The sequence below is a fragment of the Scomber japonicus genome, chromosome 10 (assembly GCF_027409825.1).
Source record: "Scomber japonicus isolate fScoJap1 chromosome 10, fScoJap1.pri, whole genome shotgun sequence".
Taxonomy (NCBI): Eukaryota; Metazoa; Chordata; class Actinopteri; order Scombriformes; family Scombridae; genus Scomber; species Scomber japonicus.
The window spans coordinates 17,713,492-17,737,483 of record NC_070587.1 but is presented as its reverse complement, the minus strand read 5'-3'; the positions used below and the strand labels follow the sequence as shown (position 1 = coordinate 17,737,483).

Below are 23,992 nucleotides of genomic sequence, written 5' to 3'. Positions count from 1 at the left end.
GATACACGGTACACATACAGTAGGTCATTCTAAAGTCAATACAGTGATTTTAATTTCTGAACCACAGAAGAACCAATGGTTTCAAAAGGAGCAGGGTCAACAAGCCCCACAGCACACAGATGAGAAAAATTAAACCTTTTAAAACGAGATTCGAAAATATGCAATTACGTTAGCCATTATTCAAAGTCATATTAATTCAGTGTTATCCATTAACATAATACTATTAGAATTTGATGGAAAAAAGAATAATCAAGAGTTCATGTTTGCACACTATAAACTTTATGTGAGAAATAACTTTAAGGTAACAGGTGTTTGTTTTGTTTACACTGTAAATGCTGTGTAAAAATCAGGAAATAAAAATTGTGAAAAAGAAGAATTAAATAACGGTGATTGACATAAAGGCACTGTATCTCTAACTGTGTAGAGGACTGTTTCAAAGACATGGATCCCCATGTGTTTGAGATGCAATACACATTCATGATTTCTCCATGCATTACCCTGCAGTCCGGGACATCTGCACAGCGCTATGAAGGCTTTTCTTATATTACACTTAAATAGGACCCGAGATAAATTACAGTGACTTGGGCTTGATTAATTAATTCACCAAAGTCTCAATGTGATTGCCTGATTTATCCTTCACCAGCTTTTCTTGCAGTGTGACAACTACTCGCTCTCTCCGTAGTCTGCCGTGCCTTTTGAGACGTTCCACATTCAGCTGCAGTACTCAAAGCATTAATTTAAGACAAGCTACAATGGAATTCAGACTATGCTGTTACAAAGGTGTGAATCCAATGATATTCAGCAGCCCCTCTGGGCCTGACAGCGTTTGTTGTTTTTGAAGCTCAGCAGACATTTGCCATTGAAAGTAATGTTAGGATTGAGGCTTTAAGATGAATAACCATTGTCAAGCCTGTTTTGAAATGTTTTCAAGCACGTCATCTACTTTTCATTTGAATAATTAATCAAACTTTTTGTTGAGTGTGAATACTTCACACAGTAAAATACACAACCATAATGGTTTTATACTACAGATTTACACAGCACACTACAGCCTTTAGATTTGAAAATATCACTCAGCTGAAATCTGAAATAAAAATATGGCTCGAGACGTTCACATTGAAGTTTAGCTGAGTTGTTGAGATTGTAACAAGCAGGCACAATTTGCTTTTTAAGAATCCACTTAGTGACTGCAAACTGTGCTTTTGCTAGTCAGTATTTGGCACCCATAAAGTGGCAGATATGGACAGGAGTAAGAGAACTATTCCTCAGACTGTACTCTACTAATTGAATATTGAAACAAAACATTAATCTGCACACAGTGAAAAACCTCCCTCACACCTGATCCCGACACATACAGTAGGCTTTTACTCGAGTGGAAAAAAATAATAATACCTACCCTATGTCTCTATGTCTCTAACTATCAATTTCTGTGTAATTGATTTCAGAAAAAGAAACTTATTCATATTTCTATCAGCACAGAATCAATTTTAGGAACTATATCCTTGAAAATTGTTATAAAATGAAATCTCTTTCCATCAGTTAGTGCTTTCTTTTCAGGTTGTTTGGGGGGAGGGGAGGGCTAATAGTACAGTAAAGACAGGAAACAGGTCTGACTGCAATATTAGGCTAAATACTTCTCCCTCCACTTTCCAACCAGGTACAACGTGACACATTCTTCATTCTTTATACATTCTTCCTGTATAGCTGCTACACCTATCAACTCTATTGCATTTGTACTCTATAGTGGTTTTTGGCCTTCCAAGAAATCTCCTACCAATTCCTGCCAGTCAGATCATACCAAGTGCACTTGATCCTCCCACTCAGAGGAGCTAGTGCTGGGCAACTGGTCAGATACAGAGTCACACCGCGGAGTGTCGACATGGCAGACCTTTGAGCCTCCCCGCTCAGCGTGGTCTCCAGTTGTGTCAAGGGTGGACATGTAAGGTAGTGGCATGGTGTCCAGCCCCACTAGATCGAGCTGGTTCGGTCTCTCTGCGACAGCAGACTCCTTTTCCTCCATGTCGGTCAGTCTCTGAGAGCAAAACCCCACATCTGCCATCACTTCATGAGGTTTCCTGTTTTCAGGGAGGACAACGACCCCAGCTTTCTCTTCATCATGCAGGCACCCTTCTCCGCTTCCATGGAGTGCATCCAGATTTGTGTCGGTGTCGGAAGAGGTTGAGGGGACCAGGGTGATACCTTGAGGGTTCATGTCGTGGAACCAAGCCATGATGTTGCCCAGCAGGTTAGCATTTGCCGCTAATGCAGAGGAAGAGGATGGGTCATGGCTGCCGCATGTGGTTGAGTCTATTGTGTCACTGGAGGAGGAGAAGAGGCCAGTTGATGAGTTGCTGCCTCCTGGAGCCACTGGTATTGGCACAGAGGCCCCGTAAGCCCTGTGATGACTGTCACAGTGCTGTACAGAGGTTGAAACACCAGCAGTAGAGTACTGGCTGCTGATGTTGATGTTGCCAAGTCTTGCCAAGTTATCTCCCAGCTCCAGCAGTTCTGAGCTGCTTAGGGAAACTCTGGAGAGGACCTCTACACCTGGAGCACTCTGTTCAAGCCTAGAAGGCAGGGATGTGCCAATAGCACCAAGTGACGCTTCATTGGCAAGGACCTCATGAGTGGATCCTCCCCCTGCCATCCCAGAGTCCTGGAGTGACAGCTGAATGGCCAGTAGGATGTTAGGGTCATCATCATCCAAAGAGCCAAGACCCTGAAAGGATACACACAAACAAGAATACATAGTGTCAGTGATGCAAAGCACCTGAAAGTCAAAATCATCCAGTTACACCTGCACTACCTATTGGTATAGAAAGTAAAACCAGAAGTGAGACAGAAATACACACGTGCACCGTGTGTTTTTTTTAAATATATATATGTTGTTTAGTGAGTATATTATACATTTTAAAACTGATAAAGAATATTATCCATATATGCTTTATTCTAAGAATCTCTGTCTGTCTTCTGTCTATTTTGAGAACCATTCATCTGATTGACTTCACACTTGGTAGGTTTATTGCAAGGCCATGCAATGTCAAATCTGGTGCAATTTGGATATGCTACAAGTTTAACTTGTAAAAACAGCACTTGTAAGAACAGGTTGTTTAACCTGTTCCAAACTTTTCAAACAATCAGACAGCTTGTTTCTATGGCACCGTTACCCCTGACGTTTGACTCTAAACTGAATCTTCTCACTTTTTTATATTACTAAAAATGGTACAACATTACAATAGGAAGAAGTGCCTTAGGCTTTTAAAAGAGTTTTTTTCTTAAAATTGCTGTCATTAAAATAATAAATCAAAACTGGTCAACCAATTTATTTTCCATTATCAAGCATCTGACTGTAAAATTTAGTTCTTTAGAAATCAATTCAGCTAGATTAAAGCTGTACTTTTTGACAATGCATGAAAAAATTCAAAGGCTGAAATCCTTGGGTTGAGATTGTGAGCTCACCATCAGAGGACCTTGTCTACGTCCACCTCCAACATCCTGTGTGTCTTTGCAGAAAAAGAAAAGGACAAAACGCCCACAGTCAAATTACCGTCATTAAACTAAATCTTTATACCAATACACTGATAGCAATTTAACCCACTGCTGATTACCACATGTAGAGGAAAATCATCATTTTAGTGAACACTGCACAATGATGGAGTAATAGCATCCTGACGGAGTAATAGCATCCTGACAGAGTATGTGCCTTCAGCAATTTCCTAGGAAATTCACTAATTCAGTATCTTCAAAATCAATTAATCCTTCTTGGCACAACAGAACCTATTAGCTGGCTTTAAAACTGCAATCGTAGTCCATCTTTCACAGAAAAAAAACAAAGCAGCATTGTGATGGACAAGAATGATGGATTAGAAATATTGGCTTATTGAACCTGAACAGTCATGCTTTTCCGAAGTGATCTCAATCCAAACCCTTTGTTGGGTTCAGATCATTCAAAAATGGGGTTTGAAAAATTAGTGTGTCAAAAATCTAAGGGAGGATGACTGGATCAAAGAGTTTTAATTCAATGTATAAGTATACTCACTTAATTCTCTCTCTTAATTATTCTCTCCCCTCTTTTTCTGTTACTGCTTTACTGCCAGCGTTAAATAGAGCAATTTAGTTCAAGTTTATTTATATAGTGCCAAATCACAACAAAAGATTTACAGTTCAAGAGAAAAACAGAAAAAAAGCTAACTATGTCCCCTTTAATAAGAAATGTAAAAACAGTAACCCAATGAATGAAGGTTCAAATATGACCTATGAAGATAGAAACTCCCGATGGAGAGTTCTGTCTGTCCACTGTTGTACCTGAAGTGCTGTCGCTGGGGTCATCTGGGTCAGGTGTATTACTACGGAGACTGGACATGTCACCTCGCCTCCGCTGTCTATGTCTCCGTCTGTACTGGAACTCTGCATACTCCTTGAAAAAACAACAAAACATTACCGCTTTAAAAAAGCACACATCACCAAGAAACACTGATAGTTCACATTCATTTTGATAGCTTCATTTCAACAGAGGCTGTAATCACACAACTTATCCAATCATTACCTCCCAAACTCTAAACATCAACTCAATGCTTTCTGACCAGCAGAAACTTGTTACATATTGCTGATATGGGGCCACAGTTGCGCAGTTCTCTTGATTCATATCTCAGTATGCTATGTGAATTTGTAAACTAGTAGCTCTGACTCAAGTTGTAACACAAATTGCTTCAAGTGTTGTTTGAGTCTTCTGTTCCAGGAAAGATCAGCACCTAGAGACGCCTTCAAACGCTTTCATCTACAGACCAAACCTTCAATCATTGGGCTCCAGTCTAGACTGAATCTAACCAGAGAACACTCTCCTCTCGCTGGAGGGGAATTAGAAATTAAGCAACATGGGAATTAAGATTCAGATGTTTGAAAGTACTGTGTATATGTCAGACATATCTCACAAGCAACCAGAATATATTATCAGAAGTGAAAGTCATGTTGCTAGCAAGTTTTAACACTATTATAACACTATTCAAAATGAATGAAAAGTGCATATTTTGCCTGGGTGTAGTTATAATTTGTGTGAAATAATAGCACGTCCCACTTTTCAACTGGCCCAGAGGCAGTCCTGTATGTTCTCTGCATTAGAATCCATGTAGCATATCTTTAATTATTATGACAAACAACCAAGTAATTTGATATTTCTGGCACCTTGTCACTTTGAGAAATTTAAATGATGTAGATCCAATTACAGGCTGTGTCAAAAGCATACCCACCTGAAATGATAAATAAGCTCTACAGTGTAATAGGTGTTTATGTGTACACACGTTTCAAAATATAGGACATATATGAATATGTATTACTGTGTAATGGTTTTTTCAATTACTTTACCAATGGCTAATATATACCAAGAGACTGAGATGCAATAATTATGATCCCATGATATGATGGTACCGGAAAAAAAATGATATTAGCCTAATTATTTATATTTTCTGTAATACAAAGTTTCAGTGGAAGTACATACCTATTTTAGGTATATACTTTTCAAACTGAAAACAACACAGTACATGTCTTTCAAACTATTTCAAACTAAACTTCAACCCAAGCTAGAGTTATTTCAGAATTAATATTTCTAGATAGTAGGACTCATTATTTCAGTATTATGATGTGATGACAGAAGTAAGATGGTATTTGTTGTGGTCATTTGTCATGACTACTCTATGTACTGGTCTTAGACAAACATTAAAAAGGGTTACATATATTTCAGTACCTCAGGAAATAATCAACTGCATTTTCTATTCATTCATCTCATACATCTGCACAAGTCATTAAGTCACATTCATATAATCAAAAGCCTGTCACCCAAACTCTGTCTTTCATGTTTCCACCGCTCTAAAAATAAGCCCACTATGAAGTGATCTGCAGGCATTGTAAGAACCATGGAGCAGACCATCTGTAGCTGAGCCTGTGAGGCTGTGTCATCAGGCTTTGATTATTACTATGGTGTTCCCATTAACTACTGCAGCTGAGAGACAGAGCCTCTTAATTAGGGAACAAAAATAAAAACTTCATCTTCATTTTAGAGCGGCTCGGTGCTCAGCATCTGGTGGTAACATTTACTTTTAACTTCCTCACAGACTGAGGTTCACAAAATAATTTGCTGACAGCAATGGGATATTGACAGGCTTGTTTGTTATTTAAAACCTAAAGGAGAAACGAGGTTGCAGGGAAATAAAAATATCACCTGAACTTGGAGGATGATTTGCTCTTTGAAGATAATGCACATCTTTGTAGTGTGTCCCTAGCTTAACTAAACTGGTTCTTGTGGCTTGTACACTGAAGTGGTTGTGTCTGCTTGTCTTGTATTAAACATTACTCTCAACAATCAGTGATGATTTAGCACATTACAGTGATCAAACAGATACACATTAAGGTCTGACAAAGGTCTGATGATAGTCAAAAAAAAAAAGAACAAAAAGAAAATCCTAGTTTACTTCCAATCCAGAGCAACAAAATGCAAACTTCAATTTATTCTTGTGGAGAACAAAAGAGAGGAATGTTCTTTGGTTTAAAAAGCTGACTGCCACTCAACTTTTCAATAAAGTGTTAAGAGTAGCAAAAGATAAAGAAAAAGAACAGACAACCTGTAACATGATGCAATGCATCTTAATATTTTATGCTGTGCAGACAACAAGGGATCTGATGGGATTATGTAACAGATTACAAACACAAGAGCTGATTTCAGACATCAGTAGCATCTGTGTGTCCTGCAGAGAAGTCTGCAACCAACAATATTATTATTATGATTATGATTATTATTATTACCATTATTATTATTATTATTATCATCATTAGTACAGCAGTGACAGTTGATTCAGTAAACCCTAAGAAAACACAAGCTCTACTTAATCCTCTGTGTGAGGTCCTGAGCAGGCGGGGGAGAAGGAGTGTTAAAATGAATTCATTACACTAGCAGAAAAGACTGACCTTGTCGTTTCTTTTCCTGTCAATAGTGAAATGCCTGCTTTGTGCTGTTAAAAAAAGATATGCACAATAACCTGAGAGGTTTAGGTTCAATGTCATTAGCATATTTGCAAATTACAACACTTCAGAGGGAAGCAACACCTAAGAGCCTACGGAGTGATAGAGGAGACAACAGGATGGAGAGCTATTGAGCCACAATACGTGAATATGTTCCAGATGAAAAGCCTTTAGGTTTAAAACCTGACACAATCCAAAAGTAAACAGTAATAGAAACTTTGGAGTATTAAATGCATTGACTTTATACATATTTAAATGCATTGACTTGATAAATGTATTGAATTAATACACCACTATTGAATGCATACATTGAGATTTGCAGAAAAAAACTAGTTCAATAATCACACCATTATGTGGTTGACAGTTTTATGACTATAACTGTTAACTACAAACGCCTGTTACTAATGCACAATGATCAGGAGCAACCTGCTTAGGTGTTTGCCAGAGTACTGTGCTTTTAATCATTCCAACTGGGTGCACAGGGGAACACTGAACCATCTGGCATGCCCCAATGTGTTGAATAACATGGTGATCTTTGGGTCATAATGGTTTGTCAGTGCTGTTACACAGCCAAAGCCAAACCTGTGATATTAAAATGATTTAGATATACATAATGAGTTAAAGAAAAGGTATACTGTAAGGCTGCATAATTGTATAATTATCATGATTTTAGCCTCAGCATGCATGCATTAGCGTTCCCTATTCACAGATAAACTGTTTGACAGTGTGATTATTAAGGTGAGATGCAAGTATAAGATTACTGCATCTCCTGATATCATTATTATTATCATCATCATCATCATCATCATCATCATCATTATTATTATTATTATTATTATTATTATTATTATTATTATTATTATTATTATTATTATTATTATTATTATTAGTAGTAGTAGTAGTAGTAGTAGTAGTAGTAGTAGTAGTAGTAGTAGTAGTAGTAGCAGTAGCAGCAGTAGTAGTATTGTGGTTGTTGTTATTATTAGTATTATTATTATACTTTATTTGTATAGCACCATTCAAAATCTAGTTACTGGATGATCCCACGTAGGATTAAGCATTCATCATTCATTGATCTTCTCATGTGCCAGTCCCATCCAGGCATTAAAAATAAAAACTTTAAAATCAATTCTAAAACACACTGGTAGTGTAATGAAGCTAAAATTGGGGTTTTATGAACTCTTTTGTTAGAATTCGTGAGGAGCCTGTGCTGCATTTGAATTAACTGAGGTCTGGAAAGATTATGTTTGCTTAAGCAGGGGTAGAGGGAGTTATAGTAGTCAAAATGGGATGTGCTGAATGCATGAATGACACTTTCAGGCTCTTGGAAGACAGAAAGGGCCGAAACTTAGAGATTCTGCATAAGTGGGCGAAACAAAATTAGACAATTGTTTTAACATGTTGAAATGAAAAAGTATTAAAGAGTATTATCAAAATTGAAACCAGCTAGAGGTGGTACTGGTGAGATGTAATTATGTGTGGTGTCTGGTTGATAATGACCATGGATTTGTCTGCATTCAGTTGAATATTTATTCCACCGCCAGATTTGAGTTTGAACAGAGAAAATCAATTGGTTGTTACTGGTGGGGTCGAAAGAGAAAAAGCTGTGCGTCGTCTGCGAACCAATGGAAACTAATACTGTTCCTGTGGATTATGGGTCCTAGTGGTAACATGTAGATGGAGAAAAGCAGGGAGCCAGGCATTGACCCCTGAAGTAGAGATTCTGAGGAAGATATGCAATCGCCAACGGCAACACTAAAAGTTTTATTTGGGAGATATGAGTTAAAGTAGTCTAACACAGTGCCATAGATGCCAACCCACTTTTTAAGATACTCGATTAAAATTGGATGATCTGTGGTATCAAAGACTGCAGTGAGATCTAAAAAGATTAAAATAGAGAGTGGCTAGAGTGAGCTGCAAAAAGAAGATCACTGAGTACTTTGAGGAGTGCAGTCTCTGTGCTATGGCCCACTCTAAAGCTGTACTGAAATCAAACAGCTCATTTCTGGTCATAAATGATATTACCTGTTCTACAACTATTTGTTCCAGTACCTTGGACATGAATTCAAGTTTGGAGATGGGACGAAAGGATAGTAGGGCCTAGTGAGGGTTTTTTTAGAGTGGACTATTGCAGACTTAAAATGATTGGGGACAGTGTCAGCTGTGAGAGAGGAACTGATTATGATTGAAATAAAAGGACAGACTAACTGCAGGCCTTCTTTAAAGAAGCCGATGGGAAGGATATCAAAAGAACAGGATGTGGGCGTCATATTGGTAATGTTCTTGGCTATATGATCAATTGAGATGAATTCAGGGTGAAATAAATATAGAGAGCAGGACAAACTTGTGCTATATGAGGTATGTGGAGTGTTAAAAGAGTGTGTGTTCATTTTATTTCATATTGTGCTCTTAGTTGGAAAAGGGGGGGGGGGCATCTGTAGTGTGGCTTATTTGTTTGCTCAAGCATTCTCAATTGCTGAATTGAGTTTTTTCATTAAGATAATGACATTGTCAAGATACTTACACTGTCATGGTTGGGCTTTATCTGTTCATTTAGCTGTGTATTGTGATGGTATCATTATTATTATTATCATTATTGAGTTCAGTTTACGTACTACTATGATGATGTAAGAATCATTATAAATATACATATAAAACAATAGCTATTGTTTTAGACTTAGCCAGTAACCTTTAACTTGTTTAGATATCAGTGTTTACCATTAATTATACAGTGTGTGGCGGCCCGCTACAATCTAATTTGTGCCGCCACAATTTCACAATGAGCTGAACGGTATGTTGAGTTGTTAAGATATATCAACGTATTTTTAAGCGAGATATAGGAAGAGACGTTATTTTCTTTTGTGCAGATTATACTGATAGATTACTGAGTGAAGTTGTGACAACTTTCCACCGGCTTTGTCTCTGATGCACACGGATGCTCAGCTCCGTCCCTGCTGAGACAGAGGAGAGGAGCAGCTAACGTTTTCTGTCACTTCTTGTCACATCGCTCTCCTCTGCTCTCAGAGAGTCTGTTCAATGCGAGAATACTACTACTTTATTCCGCCTCACTCTTGCTCACTCCAGATTCCGGGAGATTGGATCTCATTTATGGGCGTCAGGGAGCCGCTATCAATATGCGGGAGACTCTTGGAACTTCCGGGAGAGTTGGGATGTCTGTAATACACTGGTTCATATAGGCTATTCATGTTTTTATTTTAAACATGCGCGAGGTACGGCTTCGTGATTGGCACAGCAGCAATAGGGGCTGTCGGTCCTCCTCATTGGTGGGACAGGTGTTGTGAATGAACCGGTGCCCAGCTTGAAAGAGCCCCTGTGTGTCGCTGAATGTGTGCATTGCTGACTGAAAGACGTCTTACACCTACATTTATCTGTTCACTACAGTTTGATGGATTCATGTTAATGTGTATTTAAAGACATTTCAATTTGTGGAAAAAATTGCAAAGGGGAATATAAAAAAAATGTCTAATCAACCAAAACTTTCGCGACTCCCCTGCAGTACCTCCGCTGACCTCCTAGGGGTCGCGGACCCCCTGTTGAAGACCTCTGGTCTAAAAGATCCGGACACTGAATGGGGTACAGAGTTGCTCCGTCAGTAAGTGGCTGCAGGACGCTGTTATTAGCAGCTGTGGTGGAGTGAGCTAGAAAGCGAATAAAGTGAGGGATCGATGACAGTAAGAAAGCTGGTGAATCTGGTCAATAACACGTTATTTTCTGGTTGTTTTACAGCAGTTACGTTCAACAGCACAAATAAAGTTCCCCACACACCTCTACTTAACCCTACAGATCAGCCTCAATCCTCTGAAACACCTGTTGTTTAAAACACCGCAGCAGCATAATGCTGCTTTAGTTGGTTCAGTGTAAAAAAGTCTTAATGAGAGATCTTTATTTCCATCTGTACAACAAATCAACTCTGATCCTGATCCACTTCTAAGTCATCTGGAAGTCGAGTCTTTCATTGATCAGCAAAGGCAGTTAGTTTAGTTATTTGAAGAAACAGAATGCAGAAAAACATATTTACTGAAACAGTATTATATATGTATGCATGTATAAGTAATTAACTAGTTGAACTTAGATTACTCCTTCTTTCTTTGTTTCAGAGCTGAAATATGGGGATTAGTCTTTTTTGATAGTTTGTTTCAAACAAACAAACAACTGGCAAAATGTATTTCCTGTGCTTTGTGGGTGTGACCTAGTAGTTAAATTACCAAAGGACAAATACAAATTCTAGACATAACCTCTTAATTTTGCTCTCAGAGTGCACCAGAATGATGCATTTGACTTAAAATGTACAAGATTTTCTTCCAGGGAGCATGCTACCGGACCCCCCTCGAAGGTCGGACTGAGACCCCAACACCATAGTCTCTCAAAATTCTGTGGTAATCACTGGATATGTTATCAGAAAATTAAGATCCGTCTGATCTCGGTCAGTCCATATTACATGGTGTCAAAACATACATTGGTTTAAGTGTCCTAACAAAGCACAGTTGATATTTGAGAAAAATGAAAACTTGTTTTGGTTACCTCAGGTGATGCGAAGCCTAAGTATTCCCAGTCCCATGTTCCACCAGCAAAACTGCAAGTGAGCAGAACATAGAAATTGCTGAAATTTTACATCTAATTAGTCACTTTTGATGATTTCAAACTATAGTAGTTTGATATCATGGCACTGAGTTTCACTGTGAGGGTTAGGTTGATAAATTTAGTGTGCTGCACATCTGTATGTTACCTGCGCCTGGGGGCATCAGGAGAGTCATTGGGGGCCACTCCCCTCGCTACTGAGGCTAGGAACTCCTGTCTCTTCTGTTGAACCAGACATGCCGCACGGATGATCTTGTGGCGTGGGGTCCGCAGGTAAGGCCGGTTAACCTTTTGTGCTAAGTCCTCAGTCACCATCTCCAAGTCCGTCTGAGGACAAAGAGTGAGATTTTTTTCTTTCTTTAGGTCATACTTGAAAATAACCCTAAACTGGGATATTCAAGGACAGAGAGACAAAGTAGAAGTGTATGTGTCCACTTTAAATACTGTATTAATTTTACAAGCCTTTATGAAATTGTAAGACCTCTGGGATTATTGCCCATTTATTTCAAAGTAAAATTTAACAGTCACAACCTAAAAGACAGCAGGTACAGTACAGTACATATATTCTGTGTCTATACTGGTTTTCATTAATTATATAACAAGATATCGTTAACTAAAAGCTGAGATGTGCAGGCATAACTGGGGCAGATTGTGAATATCATGAGGTAGCAAGCTTTACTCCCATATCTCTGATGGCCCATATAAGACTGGTTGCTGTGAACGCTGTTTTTTTGAATAAGAGGGACTGAAACCTGCATAAGCTCGTAGATCTCTTTCTTTGTGCTTTTGGGCTCCAGAAAGAACCCATAAGGATAAGAGCACTTCAGGATGCGGCGAGTCTTTAGTAGCTCCAGGACTGCATCTTCAATAAATGTAGTGTCAGGTGGACCTCCTTCCCCTGTGAGACAGAGTGAGAGAGAGTCAGATAACAAAATTGAATATCTGCTTCACTTTTATGGAATGCATCCCTATTCCAGCCTAAATTACTCACATCTAAGCAGATCAGTACAAAATGATGAGAAAGTGGCGCATGTGTCTTTGTTAGTTTCCCCGGGCCCAGTTGTCATTTGCCCACGTTGTCTAAATAGCAAATGCACTTGCACCAGTTGCTATTTTGAGGCAGAGGAAAGCGATTGCGCTACTCAAAAAAAGTCACAATGACGTACCACTATGTATCAGAATCATTCAATTGCAGTAATGATCAATGAAACTGTCAATGTAGTCATGTGACCAATCCTGGTAAATCCACCATCAAACTAACAATCCCCAAAGGTTAAAATAGGGCCCTAAATGGTTCCTGATGGTATAAATTCTTTTGGATCCTTGGTGACTGTCATGCTCCTTATAAAAATTCAAAAAGTGTACACCTTGGTAATGAGTAAGCTATACTTTTAAATGACCAAAAGAAAACAATTATCAGAATGCTCAAACTGAGCCAACAAAATCCCCTATTTTAAAAATTTTAATTAATGGAGGAAATACTTTCAACTAGGGCTGGGCAATATATCGATATTATATTGATATCGTGATATGAGACTAGATATCGTCTCAGAATTTGGATATCATAATATCAGAATATGGCAGGTTTTAAAAGCTGCATTACAGTAAAATTATGTAATTTTCTGAATTTACCAGATTATTTTATTATTCTATTATTTACCTTTTACCCACTTTATCATTATATCCACATTACTGATTATTATTTATCAAAAATCTCATTGTGTAAATATTTTGTGAAAGCACAGACAGTCATCTCTACAATACTGTTGTGTTATTGATATCGAGATATTTGGTAAAAAATATTGTGATATATGATTTGATCTATATTGCCCAGCCCTACTTTCAACTGAGCCAGAATCATGACCACTGAGTTATGGCTATTTCTCTGTCAGCCAGCAGCCAGACTTACAAAAGCAATGAGACTGCAATCAGAGCCTACTGACATTTAGACTGAGTGTTGTGGAACATGGTTATGCTAAACAGCTTGTAATTGCCTATACAGATGGGGGTTTAAAGGGCTCTAGACAAAGCTTATTCACAAAGTACAGCTTTCCTGTGATTTAGACATGCCTGCTGAATAATAACTATACTCACTGTTGTTAATACATTATTAAAATGTGTTTTGGCTCCCTCCTGCCTACTTCCCAAAGCTCAATATCACAGGACTAGATTAAGATACGTATGTCTAAATGTGTAATAAAGATTGACACTGTTATGGCAGACTGCACACTCACTTCCACTAAGGGCTCGACTGAGCTGCTCCATCTTCTCTTTGGCTGTTTTCAACAGGCGCTGCTCCAACTATTGTGAGGGAGACAGAAGCTGTATTAATGTGGAGGAAAAAATTTATTGAAAAGACTGCCTGACCAAAAAAAAGAGGAATGCCAAAATGTGAGGCTACATAAATGAACACATTTCAGAGCAGCATACATTTTTTAATCAAGGGACTAACACCAACCATCAAAAGTAGGATGGTTTTCAGTAATATTGTAGATGGACATTAGAAATAAATACTTGCATTCATCATTCTACAGTATATTGCAATATAAAAGCATGCCAACCTACAGTATGAGGCCATGAGCCAATTTTACAATGAATGTCAAGTTCCCACTGGCTATATCCACTGCTTGACTTTTTGTACACTATGCAAAGCAGACACCATTGGAAGGCAAAGCCGGTCCTGTTTACCTGATAGCTGTGCTCATGGTTCTTGAAGCGTGTGTAGTAGTGCATGAAGCGGTCGAGTTCCTGAAAGCTCTTGTGCTTCTTCTCTGCCTGCAAAAACGTGATGAGACACCAGTCACAGTCAATGAACTACTGAGTATGTTGTTCCCCCTTACAGAATAAAGTGTGGGTACTCTGGTTGAGAGCAGTCAAAATAAGTGAGAAATGCAACAGATGAAATCAGTACTGAAGAATAGAGCCCGAGAAGACTGAGAATGAACTTCTTTTCACCTTTGTTGAAGGTGGGAGGAATTGATTGTGAATGTTTCCGTGATCAAAAGTCTAGACTTAATCTGTGGGGGTGTGTGTGTGTGTGTTTTTTGTGTGTATTATGGAAGAAACAACTGCAACCACTCAACTTTATCTATTATCTATTACTATTACCTATTGTTACTGTGACATCAAACTTTGGAAACGGGACATTTAACTGCTACCACTCTGCTTCTTAATTGTGTTCAGTTTAATTAGAGGAAAATCTGAGCTGTAGTAGTGTGCTGCAACTACGAGTGAGTCACCTGATCACACTGGGTAGGATTTTTATGATTAAATACAACCACAGGATGATCTGACAATATAGACAAATGCCCAATCCAGTGTATATGTAAGGGTGTGTACCTCTTCAGTCATCTCTTTGGACTGTTCCTCCACCTGTTGGATGACTTCATAGCGGGTGCAGCGATAGTAGCCTCCTGTAGATGAGCTATGCTTTTTCCACTCCTCCAGACAGATCCAGCAGAAGTCATACTTACACTACAGAAGAAAATGGAAATATTACATTTTGTTAAATCTATTCTGGTCAGCTGTGGCATCAAAATTAAATCAACACTGATGTCATTTACATTTTATGACATCTTAAAAAGCATTCAGTACATAAATAACATGTCATGATATGTGAAAAGATACAGTTGCAATCAAAATTATTCAACCCCCATTGCATTTTAGGTTTATTAGCTGGCAAAATGTTAGAATTTTCAGGTGTTTGCAATAAACAAATTATACAAGAACAGTTTAAATAGTACTATAAAACTAATATTACAAGGATTTTCTCCAAATTCAACATTAAATCCTACTTTCAATGACTACTGCAGTCTCAAATATATTCAAACCCCTGAATAGTAATTCCTCATATGAGCACACATTTTCAAATCAGGTGTGGTCTATGATGCAACATATCAAGGGCTTCATTAGTTGCATCAGTCTGTGAGGAAGCTGAAGCTTGGACGTCATTGGACCTTCCAACAGGACAATGATCCCAAGCATACCTCAAAGTCCACCAAGGCTTGGTTTCAGAAGAAGTCCTGACTAGAGTGGCCATCACAGTCATCTGACTTGAACCCCATTCAAAATCTCTGGTGGGATTTGAAAAAGGCAGTTGCAGTACACAAACCCAAGAATATTAGTGAACTGAAGGCCTTTGCCCATGAGGAAGGGGCCAAGATCCCTCAGGAATGCTGCCAAAGGCTGGTGTGTGGCTATGCGTCACGTTTGCAGCAGGTCATAACAGCAAAAGGGTGCTCTACCAAGTACTAAAGATGACTGCAGTAGTCATTACAAATGGCATTTTGAGTTGAATTTGGAAAAACCACTTACAATATTAGTTGTGTTGGGCTATTTGATTTGTTCATTGCAAACAGCTGCTAGTTTGTACATGTTGCCAATAAACCTAATTTGCAGTGGGGGTTGAATAATTTTGATTGCAACTGTAATTAAAATCATTCTTCTCCACAGTCACGTGTAAGGATATGAAAGTTTATTTTACATCAAGTTTAAATGAAAAAAATCTTCTTATATCCCTTTTGACTGCTCTCTTGAAAAGAAACAAATTAAAATGAAAGGTGAAGGATGTCCTCAAGAGTCGCTAAAACTGTAACCCAGGTCTCAAGATCTACTTACCTGTCCTGCCTCATTTCTATCTCAATTTTCTATCCATCTATTCTCTCTCGCTTTGCTCTTTTTGTTTTGTTTTTTTAAATAAATGACAGCAAGTGAAAGAGGACACGGACATTGTTTGAAGCTTGCGGTGAATTCCTTGTAGCCTGCTGCCACTAGAAAGCACTCAGACATTTGAGATCAGCAACTCCCATTGGGTATTGTTGAACAACAAAACACTACAGCCAATCCAATTCGCAGCCTATTAAGGAGTAAGTGATTTCTCTCCTTATGCCACAAGCACTTCTGTGGGTGACAAAATAGCCAAAGCAACACAAAACCCCAAAGGCTGAGACCTCTGTTGTCCTGGAAACACTATGCTTACATGACACTTCAGAAAAAAAATCAATACAAAGTAAAAAATGTGGGAGGGTGGATGAATAGAAGGACAGAGACACACATGTGAAATGGAGAGACTTAAGATAACAAAAAGTGAGAAGCAACACCGGAGGGAAGGAAATGGCAATGGAAAGACAAAGAGGTGTTCCTTGGCAACACTGAGACTTGTGTTTCCAAGCAACAGAGCCATTTCTTACCAGGTAATAATAGGTCGAGAGGCTGAGCCCTGCGTGGCCTCTCAGCTTGTGAAAACTGCTCTATACCCCCCCCCAAACTAATCTCCATCTCTAGTCAGCCTCTTTAACCAGGATGGACAGGGCTGTCACAGAGACAAAAACAGCCTGGCTGTACTACTGCACCATGCTCCTTTCATGGCCTGCCCTTCAGCGACAGCGTTTGTAACAGAGTCGCAGTCAGGCAACATGACTTTGTGTCATTATCAGTCTCACACTCTGTCCCTCCACTACTGACTAGAGTGTCTTTTTTCTTCTATCTTCATCACCTCTGTATTGTTCTTTTTCTTGTCCACTTCAGTAAGATAGAAGACTATGTGAATAACTAAGTGGCTACCCAGCTGTTTGATCGGTTATTCTTTTAAAACAAAACAAAAAGTTTTTATAATGACAGAAAAAATAGGCTTGACAATAGGCTTGAATGCAATTAGACATTGGACAAGCTTATTATATGCTGAAGTCCAGAGCAAGCAATATCAGTTATTTAACACAAGAACTGTGTTAAATTATATTATTAAATAGTACTATTACAATCACTTTATTGTGAATGTCAAAGAAGTCCAATCTAAATGACAACCCAACAAACTGTTATAACAATAACACAGACAACAGAAAATCTTGTGTAATGAGCGAGTGTTGCCCCAAAGTGAACAACCAATAGCAAATTTGTCTGATGTGCTATGTGATATTTTAAAGTTAAATAAGCCATACCATCACAAGAACTCAAAAATATTACAACACAACAAAACCTGCCCTATAGTAAAATACTTAATTAGCCTAACTTTTACATCTTTTATTTCCACAAGACTTCTGAAGTTTCAAGGTAGTACTTAGTTTCTGAATAAGTCACAACAATCATTTGCATGCTGCTAAAGTGAACTGTATGCTGGTATTGACCGCTCTTCTTCCCTCCGTGTGTAAACCCATTTCCCTAGTGATGCTCCCACTCCAACCCTAGTTAGTTAAACCTTAATTAGGTTTAGCACCATAGGCAAGGTACTGACTTCAAACCAGCATGCTCAAATCAAGTTACAAAATGCAGCTTTTTATCCTAACACAGGAGGTATGTAGCCCACATGCAGAGCACAAACAATAAGCCTATTACAGGAAACAGATCAAACATGAATGAATGAATGAATGAATGCATACTATACATATATACAATAACATAAATAAGACTCCACTAATGACCCCTTTATATGCCTTATAATATAAAACTGCAGGATGGAGCAACAACAATAAACTAAAGATTAATGCTACTTTCACAGCTGGCATGAATGTGCTCTGCAAATTTGATGGCCGCCTGCCAAATAGATTATGAAGCATCTTGTGTGTCAACTTGACATTTTCTTTTGCTTGGTGGAAGGTGAAAGCTCATGGAATACCCAGAGTGAAAAAGGTTCAAAGCACGGCTGTGCAATTTTCATATCAATCTGCACATTAGATTCTGACAATTTTTCTATAAAAATGGAAATTATGGCCTGATAGTGAATTATGGCCAGATGGTGAGAAGCCATGGTAAAGAGTGTTAGAGACCTTTGACCAGATGGACAGAAGTCGAAGGCTACCTGCACAGTATAGGTGTTCGCGCTAGACAACAAATCACAAATGTGTTAGCAGTTTGATTTAATGGGATACATTTTTATTATATTGTTTTGATACTTGAGTACATCATTTAATAAATGCAGAAAATACACATTGATGGCAAGATAATTCTGTAGTAATTATTGGGATATTCATTTTGTACATATCACCCACCTTACATGCTGATGGTAACAATAGTACTGTGGCCTCACACACACACACACACACACACACACACACACTCACACTCACATTCACACTCACACTCACACACACTTTTCTTTCTTTCCTTGAGGACACTTGTTGATGTAATGCATTCTCAAGCCCCTTACCCTAAACGTACCCTAACCCTAACCCTGCTTAATTATCACAACTAAATGCCTAAATTCAACCCTTACCACAGAATGAACCTTAACCCAAGTTGTGAGGACCGGCCAATTTGTCCTCACAACTTTGGTTTTCTGAAATTGGTTCTCTAAAAAGGTAGAAAGACAGGCGTGCACACACCCACACCAATTCCTACCATCATGGTATTAAATATTTGAAAAATGACTGCAGTATATAAAAATGGAGGCATATCTACAAATGGCTGTGGTGCCCCAGTATATTTAATTTAGTTATACAATCAACAAAAATAGTAGCAAAATGCAACTAAATGGTCTCCATCCGGAGCCTGGCCCTCGCTGCATCCACAGAAAATTGTAAAGGTTTCAAAACACTACCATTATTGAAAATACAGTGTCTGGGAAATAGGGAAATCACACATGTATGCACAGCATCACAGCAGAACAGGCATAATGTATTTTAAGTGATGCCAAAGCACTGCATATTGCTGTTTTCAATAAAGCAGCAATTGCTGAGTGATACGCTCTGAACAAACCATAAACCAGTCACCAAGGCCAAAATGTGTCAAAATCTTGATTTTTTAAGGCTATTTTGTGAATTTAAATGTAAAAAGTGGTGGACAGATAGTTCATCAGAAAACAGTCTACCAATTACAGGTAAGGGAAACTTACCTTAGCACACTGCATGTGGTTGCAGCCCTCATTTTTCTGTATTGGAGACTTGCAGTTGGCGCAAGGTTTGGAGTTGGTGAGCAACCATAAACAGTTGGCTGCATCCTCGTAAGCTTCGCTCACACCAGCCACTTAAATAGGAGAAGGGGAAGATGAATAGAACAAATAAAAGCATAATGAGACAGAATGAGAATGGCTGTTACCACAGTGTCTAAACAGACCGCTGCACTGAGTGGGAAAGTGTTCTGCCTGGCTAATGTGTATTGCTTATACGCATTAGTCAGGCACATACACATCTCCTAAGATGTTCACGGACACAAACAGAATAATTGGCTATTTTTAAATCATCTCTGATGTGCTGTTTGAAATAATATTATTAATAATTATAACTTTATTTGTATAGAACTTTCAAAGCTAAGAGCACAAAGTGCTTTCCATACACAGCATAAACAAATAACAATAAAAAATAAAAACACAAGAAAATAAATAAATAAATACATAAATCATCCAAAAGGTAGACCAAGTGAAACAATTAAACTAAACTTACAATCAGGTGGCTGCACAACAGAGATGTATTATGTAAATAAATAAGACAAGCTGTGAAGCAAAACGGCAAGTCTGTAGAAATTTGTCTTTAGAAAGGTTTTAAAAGCCAAAACAGTGTCAGCAGATCAAATACTAACTGGAGGACTAATCCAAAGCTGAGGTGCCCCTGCTAGTTGGACACTTGGAAATAAAGTCACATGACATATTGTTTTGACCAGAAGAAGCCAGTTAGTAGCCCAGCATAACCAGTTTTACCTAAATGGAACACAAGTCAGACACCAGACTACAGCAAAAAGCCCTCTCTATCTGAGCCCAGTACATGTTCACAATCACAGTGTTCATAATATCTTTGAATTCATGCTATCCTCACAAACAGCACCCATATTTTTCTGAATGATCTGCTTGTGTTACCTAGACCATTAGCAATGCCAAGATGTCGCCTACAGAGAGAGAGAGAGAGGGAGAGAGAGAGAGAGAGAGAGAGCGAGAGAGAGAATGTATGTGTCAATGGCCATCACTGTGTAATGCTGTATCATTATGTGTAACTGTGGCCTTTGACTAGAATTTCTATTCAGAATGTGCTACTGGTATGAAAAGTTTATTGTATGACAACAAAAGGTTAAAGGCTAACTTTAGGCCATTCACAAGGCAAGCCACTGACAATAACAATTATATTTTACAATTTCTGGTCACTATAATTACTGCTCACTATGAACCACCATCCCATATATTGTTACTTTTATGTTTTGATAGTTGTTCAGTTTCAAAACTTTAGTGAATGAACACATACAATATGTGTTTCAGTCCTGACTTTTTTTTTTCTTCTTCTCTCCTCTTTTTCTCCTCTGCCTTGTTTCCTAAGTGCAGATGAGAAAAGGGCTGACGATGAGGATGGTGAAGATTACATGCCAGGGCCACCAACATCCATCACTTCTCGCCCCTCTCAATCACGATGAGGCTGCTCTACTCAACGCATGTCTGAACCCCTTTCTCAGCCACAGCCTCCCCTTCCTGTGTCAGAGTGTGTTATCTAGGGCTGTGCGATTGCCACTAAATTTCAAATTGTAGAATTAAATCGGCAAGGGGGAGGGCGGCACGTGTCCTTGGCACGTTTTTTTGTTACAGTGACGTTATTTTTAATGTTTTGCATCACATGCATGCAAAAGAAAGCAACACCGCTGCGCTGACAAGCCGGAGACGTGTTGCTCCTCCTCACTTCAAGTCGCTGTCATTAACTTTTAACCTGCAAAGGCGGCAGTGCCGCAACACTGTAGGAGTGTATGAAAGCCCTTTTGTGAACATTTCAATAGTTACACATTAAAACAATATTTATTTGCAATTAATCTATTGAACGACCCCAAAGCATGAGCAAATGGGCTGGGTCAGTTCGGATCAAAGAGATGAGCCCCGTCACTGTCAGCACAGGGCTGGCTGACAGTGTACCCTGCGCTGAGAAGAGAAGAGAAGAGAAGAGAGAAAGTGGATTGTAGATCTGTTTGTAAATGGGGCTTCTCTAACAGTCATGTATTTCCTCCAGAAACATCTCTTAATGCACAGTAGAGCGCCATTTTTATTTTGTTTTTTCAAAAACAAAACAAAAACAGCAAATCCAGGTGCCAGGTGATTTGCTGGTAAACAGCAAATCACCTGGCACCCCTCCAATCACAAATATACGATTTGATTGCGGATCGTCCCAGCCCTAGTGTTATCTTTACATTATACTTTATATATACTGTAAGTTAATTGCATGACAAAAAAGTTTATAGACTAAATTCAGGCCATTCATAGGGCAAGTCACTACAATAACATGCTACGATAATATTTTGTATAATGATATTTCTGGTCACTGTTATTACCACCTCTCACTATATATTGTTACTTTTGTTTTGAGTCACAATTTGAAAACTATAGGGAAGTGAATGAATACATTTGTATTTGTTTTTCTCTTATGTCTTGTTTCCAAAGTGAAGATGAAGATGATGAAGATAATACAAAAGGGCCAACAACAAAGTCAGCACATCCAATGAAGTGCTGTTGAGGTGTGTCTTCGAGAGTGAGAAAGGAGGAAGAGGGAAAAGAAGATGGGTAGCATGAAGGTGAGGAGAGAGGTAAAAGACCAGACCCACTCAGGTTCTTGCCCACTGGGGAGCCAGGCCCTCCCTTGACATCACCGCCTTATGGTCTCCCCTCTCACTTTTCAAGTTGTTTTTTAGCACCTCTGTTGTCTGCACCATCGTTGCAAAACATGAATGCAACTGCTGCCAAGTAGCTTGGAATTAGTTTGGAAACATACAACAATGAGCAGTTTCTACATTTTCTTAGCCATTATCCTCTTCCTAAAGCTTATAAAATGGCATGATGGGGACTACTGGAAAAAGCAATGGCCCTACAGCTTCCAATTCCCTGGCAATACAATGACATGGGATCTCTTTGAATCTATCGTATGGTCCCTGCACTTGTGCAACCAAGCAGAAGACATGGCCAACAACCATGAGAGGAACACTGCAGAGTATGACTGTTCAAGATCAAGCCCCTGTACACCAAGAGTGCATTCCTGCAAAGTAGACTTCCAGCTTTATCAGAACAAGGTTGAAAGGATGCTGGTGTTTAAGGCTTGCATGAGTATGAGTCAATATATTAATTAAGGCAAAGCCCACAAAGGGACGGTACAAATTATTTGTGCATGCAAACTCCTCAACGGACTACACAAGGATTTTTTTGTCTACAGGGACGAGTGTGCATGTTTGCCAGGATTTGACTTACACTTCAGTAATGGAACTTTTGGCTTTGCCTCTCCTTGGTTTGACTACACACTATTTGTTAACAATGTCTATTCCGGCATTACCCTCTTTGAGGAATTGTCCAGATAAAACACTGGTGCATGAGGGACAATCAGACAGAACCGGATTGGATTTCCAAAGGCCCAACAGAATGACCAACCAACAAATGCAGAGATATGTGGTGGATACACTAAAACAAACTTCTGTTTGTAAAATGGATGGACACACTTGAAGTGACCATTTGATCTACTGTGCATTAAGCATTCTACTGACAGTCTGAAAGAGGAGAATGAAAGACGCTAGTGTGTGGCAAACCAAGAATGTGACCATTCTTGTTTTAGAGTACAATTAAATACAAGGACTACAGAATAGAATTGGTAACGTGGATCTGTGTGATGCTTTGATTGGCTATTACAGTGCGTAGGGATCGGTCTGATGAGATAGGCAGGCAATGAAGCGGCTCAATTCCAGAATGAAGTATCAGACCTTAGGAGGCATCTGTAACCTGGACGTACTTTAGTGGTACTTTGCTTCGTACACACCAGGCCAAGTGTACAGGCAGTTTCCTGTGGGTCCTGCAGAAATGGCAGGCACGATGACTAAACTGTGAAGTTGCACACCTTCCACCACATTTCCTGCTGCCAACCACAGTCCATGGTTCTGGCACCTGTGGGGTAGAGTTGAAGGGAGCCTTGCGTTTTACTCCCAGTAGGACCCATGGATAATTGGACTGGGTTGGAATGGTATTTATGCACAGGATGGTTGAATCCAAGTCCTCTGCTGCAGCTGCCAGTTCAATACCAAAGGACACCAAGATATAAAGAAGCTTCTTGTGTTCCCATATCTGATACAGTGCTCCAGCTCAGCAATCCTTGCAATTGACGCAGATGCAGCTATGACAGTCAGATGAATAGGTAAATGGAGGCATGTCTGTTCAGGCTCTTACCAGCACTTTAAATGCAGGGCCTCCGAATCTGAGTCCACAGCATTGATATGATGTTGGCTGAGGTGACCCACAAAAAGGACATAAAGCATCAAATTTACGGACATGGACCGAACAAATGAACCAGCAACAGAAAACAGGCGGTGGTTGGTAGTTACTAGCATCTTGACATCCAGTAGTTTCCCTTGTCACTTCTGGTTGTTGGGTGCAGGAGATTAGCAAGTTTGTCCTTAGTCTTGAACGATCATTTTAATGAAATAAAATCACATATCTGTGAGTAGATCAGGC

At 39.0% G+C, this 23,992-nt stretch overlaps 1 protein-coding gene across 1 annotated transcript in view; it reads right to left on the bottom strand.

The window, feature by feature from the left end:
* Nucleotides 1–1,423: 1,423 nt before the first annotated feature.
* Nucleotides 1,424–23,992, bottom strand: part of LOC128366535 (ankyrin repeat and IBR domain-containing protein 1-like) — a 41,182-nt gene continuing 18,613 nt past the window's right edge. Inside the window, exons 11-20 of the mRNA XM_053327270.1 lie at nucleotides 19,436–19,566; nucleotides 14,950–15,084; nucleotides 14,299–14,385; nucleotides 13,845–13,911; nucleotides 12,363–12,508; nucleotides 11,759–11,937; nucleotides 11,554–11,605; nucleotides 4,306–4,417; nucleotides 3,460–3,503; nucleotides 1,424–2,719 (exon numbers count right to left, since the gene is read on the bottom strand). Coding sequence (XP_053183245.1) covers nucleotides 1,793–2,719; nucleotides 3,460–3,503; nucleotides 4,306–4,417; nucleotides 11,554–11,605; nucleotides 11,759–11,937; nucleotides 12,363–12,508; nucleotides 13,845–13,911; nucleotides 14,299–14,385; nucleotides 14,950–15,084; nucleotides 19,436–19,566 — 1,880 coding nt within the window. The 3' untranslated portion in view covers nucleotides 1,424–1,792. The remainder of the gene's footprint in view (nucleotides 2,720–3,459; nucleotides 3,504–4,305; nucleotides 4,418–11,553; nucleotides 11,606–11,758; nucleotides 11,938–12,362; nucleotides 12,509–13,844; nucleotides 13,912–14,298; nucleotides 14,386–14,949; nucleotides 15,085–19,435; nucleotides 19,567–23,992) is intronic.